This window comes from Aotus nancymaae, unplaced genomic scaffold (genome assembly GCF_030222135.1).
Source record: "Aotus nancymaae isolate 86718 unplaced genomic scaffold, 86718_ANA_hifiasm-v0.15.2.pri h1tg000010l, whole genome shotgun sequence".
Taxonomy (NCBI): domain Eukaryota; kingdom Metazoa; phylum Chordata; class Mammalia; order Primates; family Aotidae; genus Aotus; species Aotus nancymaae.
In genome coordinates this window covers 24,011,516-24,028,282 of record NW_026988421.1, presented here as the reverse complement: position 1 = coordinate 24,028,282, position 16,767 = coordinate 24,011,516, and the positions used below count along the sequence as shown (strand labels likewise).

Here is a 16,767-nt window from a genome sequence, read left to right as displayed (position 1 = left end):
TTCCCCTCAGCTTTCCTTTACAGAATCTACTGGCATTTGAATTCTAAAGGAGGATGGCAGTTAATACAAATGAATCTCTAATTTGTGGGATTCACAGGCAGCCTGTTTTAACCCTTACAAAGGAAGAGACGTGGCAATGCCTGATACTCAGGTCTGAGAAGTAACAGTTGGCTGAGTGGAATTTGCATTATGAACAGCAGAAACACCTCCAATTGCCAAAAGAGACTTAATTATCTTTGTATTATTTGTATAAAAAGTATTATGGGATGAGAATATTAACTGCAGCAACTGCAGCATTATTTACAGTGGCAGAAAAAACAAAATAACCCAAACATCCATGGAGAAAGGAAGACTGACAGTACTATAATGAAACTTAATACTATGGAATGAAAGAAATGAGAAAGTACCCTTACATATTCTGACTTAGAAAGATGTTAAAGACATATGTTTGCATGAAAAAGGCAAGTAGAAAAACAATATATCTAGTAGGAAATCACTTGTAAAAACAACCTCCCAGATTAGTTTGTTTGTTTTCTCTTGGCACAAGTATTTGCTAGCAGATGCAAAGAAAAGCGATTAGAAGCCTGCATATCAAACAGATCACAGTTGTGTGGGGAAAGGGGGCCGGGACTTGGGTGATGTTGTAAATTGGCTTTGAAACATATAAAACATACACATTTGTTTTGTAACTAAATATTTTTAAGTAAAAATCTAAATGTATAGTGGCAATATTATTAGTGGCTATGATATTATATACCGAATCTGCTTATGAAGTACCACTGAATCAACACATAGCCAAATGACACCTGGGGTGAGGGGCTGGAGTGACATTAAGGAGGGCAGAGTTTCTTTTCCAAGTTCACCTACATTTTACCTCTTGCCAACTCCTGAGTTGGCTACAAACACTGCAAACAGGAATTCAGTGGTGTTAGGCCTTCTTTGTGGACGACTTCAGGCCCTTGTTCCAGCTAAGGGTCTTTGTGTTCCTAACGCAAAACGTGTAGTTTAGACAATATGCTGATCAGTGGGGTTACCATTGACAACCATTCCCTCGACTTCAGCGTGTAAGGACCCATTTGGGAATCCACTCCTCCACCTATGAGCACCTCACTTATGAGAGCAGGACATTTACCATACCTGCTGATGACTGGTATTTATCATATGTTCTGTTTACGCCAGCTTGCTCACCAATGCTGATGTTTTCTGCAAAATGTTTAAATGGAACAGGCAAAACCAGGGGATGTGACAACTTAACGAAAATCATTTGGGGTCAGATGCTATCGTGTAACACCCACTGAAGTGAACAAGTCCCTGAGAGTGAAGGTGGACTCCTAGAAGGTAGTGTTGTAATTTTGTGACTACTAAACATAACAACAAATGCACTGACAAACATGTATATATCTGGACACTTATTGCTAAGTCACATTTTAATTAACATTATAATTCTAACTTTAGATGGCATAGATGGTATTTCCCCTTTGAATATAAGATCACTTAATCATCTTTGATGTTTTATTTGATATTAGTCAGGATTTATAAGATCTCAGTGAACTGAAGAGTGAGGGGTCGTGGGCGTCATTCGGCCTTAGTCTATGATTAAGGAGCATCTGGAACAATTTGATCCCTCTGTTTCAGCCTCCTATCATCAAGACCAAAGACAGACTAACATAAATTTATTGACTGATTGAGTTGGTCAAAAAGAAATCAGTTTTTAAATTAGCTTGAGGAGTTTCCAATGCCCTTTACAATGTCTAAACATGCTGGTACCTGCAAGTAATAAAACTCCTGTCTGACATCCCTTCCCCACTAAGTTTAGTTATTTTATCAGCCCTTTTCATTTTCTTCCCCATGGTATTATGCTAAGACCTCACTGATCCATTGCTGTAAAGGTGTTATTTGTATTTTCCTTGGATGTTGTGTTATCATTCAAATAAATGATAGCTTATTTCTTTATTCAAAGGTTCTAGGAATCCCTAACATCAGAAACAGAAATTGTTTCAATCCTTTTCTGTATCTTTTCCCTCCTTGAAAAGAGTAGTATCTATTATTTTGATAATCTTTTTAAAAAAATTAAACATATTTAAAATTTCAAATACAGAGTACATAAATGGAAGTCTCACCTCCTCAAGTGGATTCTCTGTACTGTAGCTGGCATGAGAAAGGAGATGGGGCTTTGTCAAGTAGAACTGGCTGACTGGCAAGGATCCTACCTCCTTATTTCCCCTTCTTCCTTCTCTTTCTCTTTCTTGCTCTCTTTTTAAGATATGGGGGTCTCTCTATGTTGCCTAGGCTGGTTTCGAACTCCTGGACTCAAATGATCCTTCCACTTCAGCATCCTGAGTAGCAGGGACTATAGACATGTGCCACCACACCAGCTTCTTTATAACTTATTATTATCAGAATTGTCAAATATGAGTGAATAAAGAAAAATAATGTAATGAATTCCCATGTGCTCATTAACCCATCTCCAAAAATTATCAATACTTATCTGTTTTTTAACACGTTAAAACAAAACTCACACAAGATGTATCTCTAAAAAATAAGGCTGAGGGATCCCAAGATGGCCAAATGATAGGCAGCTCTGGAATGCAGCTCCCAGCAAGAGAGACGCAGAAGCAAAGTGGTCTCCACAATTCTAAATGAGGTACCAGGTTCATTTTGTGGGTCTTGTTGGACAGTGGGTATTAACCAAATAGGGCAAGGTGAAGCAGGGCGAGGCACTGCCCTACCCAGGAGGTGCGTGCAACTGACCTGAGGACCAGGGGATACAGCGCTCCTCCAGTCTTCGGTTCTGGGACTTCACTTCAGATCCAGCACTCCACCCAAGCCCTCTACAACCCACAGAACAGGAGATCTTAGCTAGGCTGAAAAGCCTCAGCGAGCTGCCTGAACAGGGCAGAACAGCAACTTTGGCTGGTGCCGGGACTGTCAGTATAGATCTAGGCAGAAGCACTGGCTGACACAAAAGCCAGAAAGCCAGCGGGACGGAGCCACCTGCCCCCCAGAAAGAAGTGAAACTGAACGCAGGGAAACAGCCCATATGGCAGGATGGCTCCCTCCACCCCACGCACAAAGCCCAGCAGGCTAAAAAACTCTCACTCCAGAGTTTCACACCCAGAACATCAGTTAGAAAGCAACAAGGAACAATTGAGTTCGGCAGGGGGAAGAGAAGCTGCCATTGCAGAAGCCAGCCTAATTTTCCTGACTAAATAAAAGACACAGCAGCTCCACTGAATCCGTGGCAGCCCAGCAGCGCCTCTGCAGGCAGACAAAAGAAAGGCCGCCTCCCCAAGCCGCTACTTGAGATCAAAACTGTATAAATCCAAGGAGATGGGAAGAAACCAAGGCAAGAAGAATGAATCCATCAGAAACCAGAACGCCTCTCCCCTACTAAACGATCACAACTCCTCACCAGCAAGGGAACAAAGATGGACGGAGAACGAATTTGACGAATTGACAGAAGCAGGCTTCAGAAGGTGGGTAATAACAAACTTCTCTGAGTTAAAGGAACATGTTCTATCCCAATGCAAAGAAACTAAAACCTTGAAAAAAGGTTAGATGAAATGCTAACTAGAATAACCAACTTGGAGAAGAACATAAATGACTTGATAGAGCTGAAAAACACAGTAAGTTCTTCACAAGAACTTTGTGAAGCATGCACAAGTTTCAATAGCTGAATAGATCAAGCAGAAGAAAGGATATCAGAGATTGAAGATCAACTCAATGAAACAAAATGAGAAGGCGAGAAAAGAGAACAAAGAGTGAAAAGAATGAACAAAGTCTTCAAGAAACATGGGATTATGTGAAAAGACCTAATCTACGCTTCATTGGTGCACCAGATGATGGAGAGAATGAATCCAAGCTGGAAAACACTCTTCAGGATATTATCCAGGAGAACTCCCCCAACGTTAAAGGCAGGCCAACATTCAAATACAGGAAATATAGAGAACACCACAATGATACTTCTCTACAAGAGCAACCCCAAGGCACATAATCGTCAGATTCACCAGGGTTGAAATGAAGGAAAAAATACAAAGGGTAGCCAGAGAGAAAGGTCAGATCACTCACAAAGGGAAGCACATTAGACTCACAGTGGACCTCTCAGCAGAAACCCTACAGGCCAGAAGAGAGTGGGGGCCATATTCAACACCCTTAAAGAAAAGAACTTTCAACCCACAATTTCACATCCAGCCAAACTAAGCTTTATAAGTGATGGAGAAATAAAATCCTTTATTGACAAGCAATTGCTGAGAGATTTTATCACTACCAGACCTGCCTTACAAGAGCTCCTGAGGGAAGCACTAAACACAGAAAGGAAAAACCAGTACCAGCCACCGCAAAAAAGAACCAAATGGTAAAGACCAACAATGCAATGAAGATATTATGCCAACCAAAGAGCAGAACAAACAACCAGTAATAAAATGGCAGGATCAAATTCACACATAACAATAGTAACCTTAAATGTAAACGGACTGAACACCCCAATCAAAAGACACAGACTGGCCAACTGGTTAAAAAGCCAAGAACCATCAGTGTGCTGTATCCAAGAGACCCATCTCACGTGCAAAGACACATATAGACTCAAAAGGATGGAAGAAGATTTACCAAGCTAATGGAGAGCAAAAAAAAGTGGGGCTGGCAATCCTAGTCTCTGATAAAATGGACTTTAAACCATTTTATCAAAAGAGGCAAAGAAGGGCATTACATAATGGTAAAAGGATCAATACAACAAGAAGAATGAACTATCCTAAATATATATGCACCCAATATAGGAGCACCCAATACATAAAGCAAGTCCTTAATGACCTACAAAGAGACTTAGACTCCTGCACAATAATAATAGGAGACTTTAACACTCCACTGTCAACACTGGACAGATCAATGAGACAGAAAATCAACAAGGAAATCCAGGACTTGAACACAGATATGGACTAAGCAAACTTAATACACATTTACAGAACTCTCAATCCCAAATCCACAGAATATAAATTCTTCTCAGCACCACATCGCACTTCTCTAAAATCGACCACATAATTGGGAGTAAATCACTCCTCAGGAAATGCAAAAGAATGGAAATCACAACAGTCTCTCAGACCACAGTGCAATCAAATTAGAACTCAGGATTAAGAAACAAACTCAAAACCGCACAACTTCATGGAAAATGAACAACTAGCTCCTGAATGTCGACTGGATAAAAAATGAAATGAAGGCAGAAATAAAGATGTTCTTCGAAAACGAGAATGAAGACACAACGTACCAGTTTCTCTGGGACACATTTAAAGCAGTGTCTAGAGGGAAATTCATAGCAATAAATGCCCACATGAGGAGCAAGGAAAGGTCTAAAATTGACACCTTATCATCAAAATTAAAAGAGTTAGAAGAGCAAGATCATACAAACTCAAAACCTAGCAGAAGACAAGAAATAACTAAGATCAGAGCAGAACTGAAGGAGACAGAGACACAAAAAACCCTTTAAAAAAATCAACAAACCCAGTAGCTGGTTTTTTGAAAAGATCAACAAATAGATAGACTGCTAGCCAGACTAATAAAAAAGAAAAGAGAAGAATCAAATAGATGCAATAAAAAACGATAAAGGGGACATCACCACCGATTCCACAGAAATACAAACTACTATCAGAGATTACTACAAACAACTCTATGCACATAAACCAGTAAATCTGGAAGAAGTGGATAAATTCCTGGACACTTGCACTCTCCCAAGACTAAACCAGGAAGAAGTTGAAACCCTGAATAGACCAATAACAAGGGCTGAAGTTGAGGCAGCAATTAATAGCCTACCAACTGAAAAAAGCCCAAGTCCAGAGAGGTTTACAGCTGAATTCTACCAGAGGTACAAAGAGGAGCTGGTACCATTCCTTCTGAAACTATTCCAAACAATACAAAAAGAGGGAATCCTCCTCAACTCATTTTATGAGACCAATATCAGGCAGACACACAACTAAAAAAGAAAACTTCAGGCCAATATCCATGATGAACATCGACACAAAAATCTTCAATAAAATACTGGCAAACAGAATGCAATAGCAAATCAAAAAGCTTATTCATCATGATCAAGTAGGCTTCATCCCAGGGATGCAAGGCTGGTTCAACATACTCAAGTCTATAAACATAACCCATCGCATAAACAGAACCAAAGACAAAAACCACATGATTATCTCAATAGATGCAGAGAAGGCCTTTGACAAAATTCAACAGCACTTTATGCTAAAAACTCTCAATAAACTAGACAGAACGTATCTCAAAATAATAAAAGCTATTTTTGACATACCAACAGCCAATATCATACTGAATGGGCAAAAACTGGAAGCATTCCCTTTGAAATCTGGCACTAGACAACGATGCCCTCTGTCACCACTCCTATTCAATATAGTACTGGAAGTTTTAGCCAGAGCAATCAGGCAAGGAAAAGAAGTAAAGGGTATTCAATTAGGAAAGGAGGAAGTCAAATTGTCTCTATTTGCAGATGACATGATTGTATATTTAGAAGACCCCATCATCTCAGCCCAAAACATCCTGAAACTGATAAGCAACTTCAACAAAGTCTCAGGATAAAAATCAATGTGCAAAAATCACAAGCATTCCTATACACCTATAACAGACTTAAAGAGAGCCAAATCAAGAATGAACTGTCATTAACAATTGCTACAAAGAGAATAAAATACCTAGGAATACAGCTAACAAAGGATGTAAAGGACCTCTTCAAGGAGAACTACAAACCACTGCTCAATGAAATAAGAGAAGACACAAACAGATGGAAAAACATTCCATGCTCATGGTTGGGAAGAATCAACATCATGAAAATAGCCATATTGCCCATATTAATTTATAGATTCAATGCTATCCCCATCAATCTTCCAATGACCTTCACAGACCTGGAAAAAACCACTTCAAACTTCATAGGGAACCAAAAGAGAGCCCATATCACCAAAACAATCCTAAGCAAAAAGAACAAAGCTGGAGGCATCATGCTGCCTGACTTCAAACTATACTACAAGGCCACAGTAATCAAAAGAGCATGGTACTGGTACCAAAACAGAGACATAGACCAATGGAACAGAACAGAGGCCTCAGAAGCAACACCACACATCTACAGTCATCTGAACTTTGACAAACCTGAGAAAAGCAATGGGGAAAGGATTCCCTGTTTAATAAATGGTGTGGGAAAACTGGCTAGCAATGTGCAGAAAGCAGAAACTGGACCCCTTCCTGACACCTTACACTAAAATTAACTCCAGATGGATTAAAAATCTAAACATAAGACCTAATACCGTAAAAACTCTAGAAGAAAATCTAGACAAAATCATTCAGGACATAGGCATAGACAAGGAGTTCATGGCTAAAACACCAAAAGCAGTGGCAACAAAAGCCAAAATAGACAAATGGGATCTAATTAAACTCCAGAGCTTCTGTACACCAAACGAAACAATCATTAGAGCAAACCGGCAACCAACAGAATGGGAAAAATTTTTGCAGTCTACCCATCTGACAAAGGGCTAATATCCAGAATCTATAAAGAACTAAAATAGATTTACAAGGAAAAAACAAACAAGCCTATTCAAAAGTGGGCAAAGGATATGAACAGACACTTTACAAAAGAAGACATCTATGACACCAATGAACATATGAAAAAATGCTCATCATCACTGGTCATTAGAGAAATGCAAATCAAAACCACATTGAGATACCATCTCACGCCAGTTAGAATGGTGATCAATAAAAAATCTGAAGACAACAGATGCTGGAGAGGATGTGGAGAAATAGGAACACTTTTACACTGTTGGTGGGAGTGCAAGTCAGTGCAACCACTGTGGAACACAGTGTGGCTATTCCTCAAGTATCTAGAAATAGAAACACCATTTGACCCAGCAATCCCATTACTGGGTATATACTCAAAGGATTATAAATTGTTCTATTATAAAGACACATGCACATGTATGTTCATAGTGGCACTGTTTACAATAGCAAAGACCTGGAACCAACCCAAATGTCCATTAACAACAGACTGGATAAAGAAAATGTTGCACTTATACACCATGGAATACTATGCAGCCATAAAAAACGATGAGTTCATGTCCTTCATAGGGACATGGATGAATCTGGAAACCATCATTCTCGGCAAACTGACACAAGAACAGAAAACCAAACACCACATGCTGTCACTCATAGGCGGCTGTTGAACAATTAGAGCATGTGGACACAGGGAGGGGAGCATCACACACTGTGGTCAGTTAGGGGGGACTACGGGAGGGACAGTGCGGGGTGGGGAGCGATAATGTGGGGAAAAATACCAGATATAGGTGATGGGGGTAGGAAGGCAGGAAGACAGCAAACCACCTTGCCATGTATGTACCTATGCAACAATCCTGCATGATCTGCACATGTACCCCAGAACCTAAAGCATAATTTAAAAAAATAATAAAATAAGGCTTTTTTCTTAGCCTAACCAAAATGTCTTTATCATACCTAAATATGTAAGTATAATTCTTTAATATCACTTATGATGGTTAATTTAATATGTCAATTTGACTGGGTCACAGTATGCCCAGATATTTGGTCAAATGTTCCATTTCTGGGTGTGTGTGTGTGTGTGTGTGTGTGTGTGTGTTTTCTTTTCTTTTTTTTCTTTTGAGATAGAGTCTCACACTCTGTCGCTCAGGCTGAAGTGCAGTGGCATCATATCGGCTCACTGCAACCTCCACCTCCTGGGTTCAAGTGATTCTCCTGCCTCAGCCTCCCAAGTAGCTGGGATTACAGGCGTGTGCCACCATGTCTGGCTAATTTTTTTCTATTTTTAGTAGAGATGGGGTTTCATCATGTTAGCCAGGCTGGTCTTGAACTCCTGACCTCATAATCTGCATGCCTCAGCCTCCCAAAGTGCCAGGATTACAGGTGTGAGCGACCATGCCTTGCCTTCAGTAGAATGAGTAAAGCAAATTGACTTCTCTAGTGAGGGTGGGCCTCATCCAATCAGCTGAAGGCCTGAATTCAACAGGCCAACAGTTCCCAAAGTAAGAGAGAATTCCTTCTGCCTGATAGCATTCAAACTGGAACACTGGCTTCTTTCTCCGCCTTCAGACTTGAACTGAAAGGCTCTTCCTGGGTCTCAGGTCTTCGGGCCTTTGGACTAGAACTACAACTTTGGCTCTATGGTTTCAGGCTCTCAGACTTGAAATAGAACTACACTGTTAGCTCTCCTGAGTCTCCAGCTTGCTGACTCACCCTGCAGATCTTGGTACCCACCTATCTCTGTAATTGAAGGAGGTAACTCCTTACAATAAATCTTTCTTTTTTTTTTTTTTTTTTTTTTTGAGACAGAGTCTCACTCTGTCGACCAGGCTGGAGTGCAGTGGCTCAACCTCAGCTCACTGCAACCTCCACCTCCTGGGTTCAAGTGATTCTCCTGCCTCAGCCTCCTGAGTGGCTGGGACTACAGGTGCACGCCATGCCACCATGCCCAGCTAATTTTTTTTTTTCTTGTATTTTTAGTAGTGACAGGGTTTCACCAAGTTGGCCAGGCTGGTCTCAAACTCCTGACCTCAAGTCATCTGCCTGCCTTGGCCTCCCAAAGTGCAGTACTGGGATTACAGGCATAAGCCACCATGCTAGGTCAATAAATCTCTTTCTAAATAAATATTCATCCTGTTGGTTTTACTTTTCTGGAATGCCCTAACTAATACATTACCTCAACCAATATATATTCAATTTTTCTCAATGACTCAAATGTGTCTTTTTTACAGATCATTTGTTTGAATCAGAACTTAAATAGGTTCCACACACTATTTTAAAGTTTATAGACATCAATTACATTTGAGACAAGTTTATGAGTTTTTTTCCGTTTTATAGTATTTCTTAAATAATATTGCATAAGCCCCATGACACAGATTATTAAACACCAAATTTTAGAATGTGGTTCCAGATTTACAAAGGTCAGAATGCATGCTTTAAATGGGTCAAGACTGAACATAGAGAGAAAGCAAAATACATTCCTATTAACCGTAGTATACTTTTAAAAGTCAATGAGCAACTTTTGTGATTCCAGGTTCCACATCTATAAACCAGGAAATGCACATATGAAATATCTATTTGGCCTTCCTCATCATAGATACCATGAGGGTAAAAGGTAACTTCACATAATTAAATAGTTTGAAAACAAAGTGTCAAAAAAAATGGAGACATTTCTATTTTAATATCATCATCATCATTTTCATCCAAGAAACATTTCTCTTTTTAATTTGCAACCGGGATCTTATTCTCATGTGAAACTTGCACTATTAGTGCAGTTGTGCTTCATTGTTAAAGTGAACAAAAGCAATTTCACTGTGCTGTAAGGAAATAAGCTTGGTCTTTGATCAGAAGTCGTTCTGTCAGTATAACACGTGCTCCAAAGCAGCAAAGGCTGGCCTCTCAAGGTCACTACTCCAGACACTTACCCAGTACTGTTGAGGTAACTCTGTCCCAAGCTGCAATCCTTTGACAGAGAGGATGGGTTGAACCAAAATGCCGGCAGGCATTGGCCATTACTGTGTCGCTCGTAACCATAGTCGCTGTCAGGGAAGAGCCGAGAAAAACCTTTCAGTAGGTGGCAAAACTACTGAAAACAATTCCATGTCTGTCCACAGCCAAGTTCTGCACTCATCAATTAGTCCAAAAAAAAAAAAAAAAAGCATTCCCTGAATCAATGACTTCTCAAAGACAGACCTCTTTTTCATAGAATATCTACCAATTGTTCAGGAAAATATCCTACACAACCAGTCATTCCATTTAAACACTCTTAAGCTGAGAGAGTAGATGTGTTCTCATTAGAAGGATACACAATACAGATGGCTGGGCCCAGAGAAAGCTATACTGAGAAAACGGGTAGTGGTGGCACTCAACCCTTGGTGAGAAATTCATCACAGAGTTTAACATGGCCACATGTGGCACAGTCCTCATTACTGGTGATGCCTTTGGGATGCTCTTCCAAGACATCTGGATCTAACAAGCAGAGCTGAGCCAGGTCCCTCTGTGTAAACTCCATATGCTTCAAAGTTACAGCCAAAAAGGCAATGTCCTTCAGGAGTGTCTCATGCATTCCCCTAAGGAAAGGTTTCATCTTAGGCAGTTAGCACTGCCGGTTGGGACTAACTGCTTTAAATCCTCTCTCTACTTTGGCAATAGTCAAAGACTTCCCTCTCAGCCTCCTCTCCTTCATGCTTCTAGGGTCCTTTGAGTTGCCTGATATTCTTGGCTTCTGGCAGATGAACCTGGGCACAGAGAATGACAACAAATTGCACCTCCACATGCACAGACAAATCACAGGCAGCAATCAGCATTAGTTTGAATTGGTCCATCTGTGTAATGGAGGTGAGATGCTGGCACACAAGGGTCAGGAAGGGAGAAGCAGGCTCAGCTCAGGGGCCTGTGACCAGGCAGCTGGTACTTTGAATTTTGCACATATCAGCTGGATTTGGTGCTGGTTCAACGCAGCATAGGGAGGAAGACGTCAGAACCTATAGGACAACCAGTGTTCACTTTAGGGAGTTACTTTACAAATGCTGGAGAGGGACAGGCAAGGGCATATGGGGAACTGTCCAGGAGAGCGCCAAACCAAGGAGAAAAACTCATTGACAATCACTTTCATTACACTACAGCCAGGTGTAATCACCAAAACTCCAGCTACTGGAAGAAGCCCAACAAGGTCGTGAAGAGCCTTCCCAAATATTTTCAGAAATCATGCAGTTACAGAAATCCCACTGGACCAGAAAACCTTACAATGGCCTCCTTCATGATTCATTTCCCATTTCTCAGAATGCATTTCAGCTAGTGGGATGAATAGCTGATTCCAATCACAAATAAATGCAAGGATTGGGCCAAGACAGGGGTACCAGGGATGGGGGAGAGGAGAAGTCTAACTGCTTTCCTTATCTGGTATTCCTTTCACTTTGACTAGCTTACAATTGAAAAAGAAAAATGACAACCACCACCACAACAAAAAGACTGGCTTATTTTGGATCCTGTAGCAAAAAGTCCAGAGAAGCAAATGTTTCGAGGAGAAATCAGGAAATTGGGACATCTCATCTCATTTTTTTTTCTCTTTGGTTTTCTACCAGAGAATAAATGTGCCTCCTGCTAAAGAATGGCTGTTTCTTAAGGCCAAAGCTAAACCACTAATGTAAGATGCTAACTTCCTTTGCAAATCTTCCTTGAATAGGGTAGATGAAGAAGCGTTAGTCGCTTCAGAAAGAGGGATGTGATGAATGACTTAAAATCTCATCGTAGTTTTCCCTGTGAATGCATTTCAGGGTGTTAGTCCCAAAGAGTAGTACAAGATAAAATATTTTTGTCACTGTCATAATATTGCACTAAAACAGAAATCACAATTGGGGCAGCCCCTGAAGATTTCCTTTTGAGCTCCAATGTAACTGAAGCTCTGTTGCCCTCTGGCTGAGCCCAAAGAGATATTGGCTCTTGGCTTGGCGTCCTCACCAAGGGGGTACAGCTGTAGGTTACTGGTCTGACTGCTGGTAGCCACTCTTGTCAGACTTTCTTAGTACTATTTATTCAGAGAATATCTCTAGATGTCTACCATAAGAGAAGGCTTGACTTTTCTAAGATATGTGATGTGTATGTACACAGTATCTCAGTCCAATCACTGATATTTTAATGATTCAATATGTGACCTGAGATTGCTATACAGCTAGAAATAAATTGTTAAAGAATGACTAGTTCTTATGCGGGTCAAGTATAAATTCTTTAACACATTTGTACGTATTTAGTGATCACATTCTCTAAATTAAAAACAAACAATAAAGGAAAAGCAAAAAGATGAGAAAAAAAAAAAACAATGGAAAATATCAAGGGAGTTACCGCCGACTTGTCCTCAATAATTTGTAAGTCTTACTTGAACAATGAACATTGGCAATAAGTAAGGGCTTCACTGTGTCCACAAGCTAGCTTTCTGCTTAGCGAATGTCTCAGGAAGAACTCTATGGCACTCTGAGTTGAGTTTAACCTCTCAGCGTCTCAGTACTTCTCCAGTTTAAACTAGCTTAATCCTGGTAAAGCAAGAAGTCTCCTTTATCACTAGGTTCACCAAGTTACAGATTTGCAATGCCATTGCATCTATTCTTGCCCTGAGTTCGGAAAGGTCTTCCACGAATCTCATAAGCTGTGGTCAGCTAACTATGAATTGAAAACTTTCAGGGAAAGAAAATTCACTGCCTTAAAAGGCCATTATTCCACTACAGGAAATCCTAGATTCTAGAAAGCTTTCATCTAGAGCACAAATAGGTTTGTTTGCTTCCTAAAAAGTCCACTTACTGTTTTCAGTGTTGCTGTTTGAAGGAGCACAGAAAAAATCTGCTCTCTTTTTCTTTTGTTGAGACATAGTCTCAGTCTGACACCCATGTTGGAGTATACTGGTGCAATCTTGGCTCACTGCAACCTCCGTCTCCCAAGTTAAAGCGATTCTCCTGCCTCAGTTTCCCAAGTAGTTGGCATTACAGGTGCCTGCCACCACGCCCAGCTAATTTATGTATTTTCAGTAGAGATGGGGTTTCACCATATTAGCCAGGCTGGTCTTGAACTCCTGACCTCAAGTGATATGCCAGCCTCAGCCTCCAGAAGTGATGGGATTACAGGCATGAGCCACCACTACTGGCCAAATATGCTCTCCTTTTGTCCTTAGAATCTATCAATTATATGAAGACAATTACCAGCCATCTTCTGAGTCCTTTTTCAGTCTAAAGAAACTCTTGATTTTCCCATATACACATGCACATAGCTAGTAAACTACAAGATGATTTTATAAGAAAATGAAGCTGGCCACTTAGCCCTATGAATGCTACCATTATTTCAATTCTAAGCTTTCATTAAGGCCCATGTGGATTTGATACACTGAATGACTCCACGAGATAATCACAGGAGCTCACCAATCAAAATCAGCCTCAGTGCAGACACAGGGTTTAGATTCCATAGCTCCTGCATATTTTCCTTGCATACATTTCCTCTCTGATTTTCGCTTCTTATATATCCTTTTCGCTCCCATGATACATGCTTCCCCCTGCAGGGAGAGAAGGATCACAGACACTTGGGCACATAGCTTGGACTTTCCCTGCCCCACATGAGGGACATTTAGAGAGACATTTGCGAATCTTGGTGTAATGTAAACTTTGGTAGCCCTCTTTGTGCTAACGACACTTTCCTTTTGATGTCTAGAACCCTATTATACAACTTGACTATAAAGGCAATCCTAACAATCATTGAGGATTATTAAATAACATCCTTAATTTTGTGTGTATTTATCAAACCTCTATTTGGCAAAGTGTTAGGTACAGTGCTATGAAGGACATACAGATAAGTAAGACTCAGCCTGTACATAGTATATTGCCAACAAATCTGTAGTAATTAAGTTCAATTCTCCTATAATAAAAGATTTATACAGTTGGTCATTTATGAGAGCATGAAAGAGGAGCATTGCTAAGAAATATAAAGATTCATTTTGCCTTGATTTATTATGCCTCTGCCCACACAACTTTACAGCATGGATTTTATGTTCCTCTACCAGACAAGCAAGAGAGCTAAATTCAGTGTTTTCCCACAAAATAAATAAAAGCTTTGAATATCACAATGCTTGTGCATCCCAAAGGAGAAAATATCAGGAATGTAAATGAGTGATTTTCTTGTTGAGCCTCTGAACAGCGTGGGTGTATACAGCTAATGTAGAGCCCACTATCAGACACACTCCTCCTTTTGTGTTTCTGAAAGACTGGAGTAGAATTTTGCTTAATCTACTGTATAGTGTCTTTCTTGAGCAAACTCCCTTTAACTAGCTTCATTACACAACTACATTTAAATATATTACTTAGTCTAGGTTTGGGGTAATATGACGTTTTTCTTCCTGGAGATGGTGATGGTGTTGCAGCAAGCACTTCCATCATATCCTTTGAGAGATCTGCAGAACGACTTGTCTCTTGGGAAATCAAGGGAGAGACACTTCCATCTAAGCATTTTGATATAAGTTGAATAGGTGAGAGGCCAAGACAAAGGAAAATCTCCTATTAATAATCTGCATTCTCATATCAGGAATAATTTGCAAGGAGGCAAAAAGCACTATATAGTTCCAAGGAATCAAGGGGAAGGGGAAGAAGGATTTCTCCAAAACACTCACCCAGCATAACTTTGTTATTTTATGTCCCTGTTTGCATCCCTGCCCCCATCATGCAACCATATGACATTCTCAGATGAATTATGTTTGGATCTCAGTGCTGAATTGCTATTTCATTTTAAGTCTAAGCCAAGCACATTTGAATTTTATCCCATTATATCCTAGCACAATAAAAAACAGAAATGACTTCACAACAAGCTATAAATGGTGAGTTTGTTCAGTGCTGTGGAACACAAAATGTGTAAGAAAACAGTAGATGGACATTCTGGCCTAGAGCATCCTCGTTCCTATACCTTAGCAACTAGCTTTCCCCCAACACGACCTATGCTTCCTGCCCAGGGCTCAGTCTCAGTTCTTTTCCTCCTACCTGGCTGTGCAGCTGCCAGGGTCTGTAGTCCTCTTCGGCACACCGTCTATCAAAAATGGACTTGTAGTCTACTTTGACCAGCTGCCATTCAGAGCGGTGGCTGAAGTGTCCAAACACTCTACAGAGTTCATGGTGATAAAAATAATCACAATGATAATAGTGCCATCAGCAGTAAAAACAGAGAGCATTTGTGGAGTGTTCATCCTGAGCTAAGCATGTTACATGAATCATATCATTTCATCCTCAAAATGCATTCATGAGGAGGGTACTTTTCCTTTTTTTTTGAGACAAAGTCTCGCTCTGTCGCCAGGCTGGAGTGCAGTGGCAGGATCTCAGCTCACTACGACCTCCAACTCCCTGGTTCAAGCGATTCTCCTGCCTCAGCCTCCTGAGTAGCTGGGATTATAGGCACACACCACCACATCCAGCTAATTTTGGTATTTTTAGTAGAGACGGGGTTTCACCATGTTGGCCAGGATGGTCTCGATCTCCTGACCTCATGATCCACCCGCCTCGGCCTCCCAAAGTGCTGGGATTACAGGTGTAAGCCACCTCACCCAGCCGAGGAGGGTACTATTACTGGATCCACTTCACAGATAAAATGACGTTCCATGAGTTTTGTTAACATTGCAAAACACAAAATCAAGTCATAATAACAGGTAGAACCAGAACCCACAGTGTTTGATTCAAGAGCCCACTTGTACATATTGTGCCACATGAGTGGCTGGGAAAATATGGTTGAGAAACAATCATTTAGACTTCTACGTTATCTTGCTAAGGTACATAGTTCCCATGGTTTCCATGCCATTTTACCTTCCTACCAGCCCCTAGTGAAAGAGATCAGGAGAGCCGAGTACTTATAGGGGTTTCCTACACTGTGCAGTCTACTCTCTTTACTCAGAGAGACTCAGGTATTTACTGAGATGTTTCAATCACTAATCATAGGTTTGAAGAAAAGCCATGAAGTGGCCTGTTGGGTCATCTTTATAAAATCTCTGTTTTGAAAATATAAAAATTGAAGACAGACAAATTATGGAATGTATTGCTAATTTAGCTATGTTTCCCATTGACAAAAGTGTAGCCATCAGGCATATTAGATTTCTGTTGTTGTTTTTTTCTATCATTAAAAAAAGTAGTAGTGGTAGGGGAGGGAATTAGGAAGTGTACCAAGTATTCACTTTGGCTTGAAAGTTTTCATTGATGATCAGATCAACTACTTTACAACCTTCCCTTT

The 16,767-nt window shown here is 40.4% G+C and overlaps 1 protein-coding gene across 5 annotated transcripts in view; it reads right to left on the bottom strand.

Annotated features, from left to right (window-relative positions):
- SORCS1 (sortilin related VPS10 domain containing receptor 1) overlaps window positions 1-16,767 on the bottom strand; it is a 591,753-nt gene that overhangs the window by 88,733 nt on the left and 486,253 nt on the right. For all 5 annotated transcript variants that reach the window (XM_012450170.3, XM_012450169.3, XM_012450171.3 and 2 more), the window contains exons 15-17: window positions 15,534-15,651; window positions 13,932-14,062; window positions 10,452-10,565 (exon numbers count right to left, since the gene is read on the bottom strand). In XM_012450170.3, the coding sequence (XP_012305593.2) occupies window positions 10,452-10,565; window positions 13,932-14,062; window positions 15,534-15,651 (363 nt within the window). The remainder of the gene's footprint in view (window positions 1-10,451; window positions 10,566-13,931; window positions 14,063-15,533; window positions 15,652-16,767) is intronic.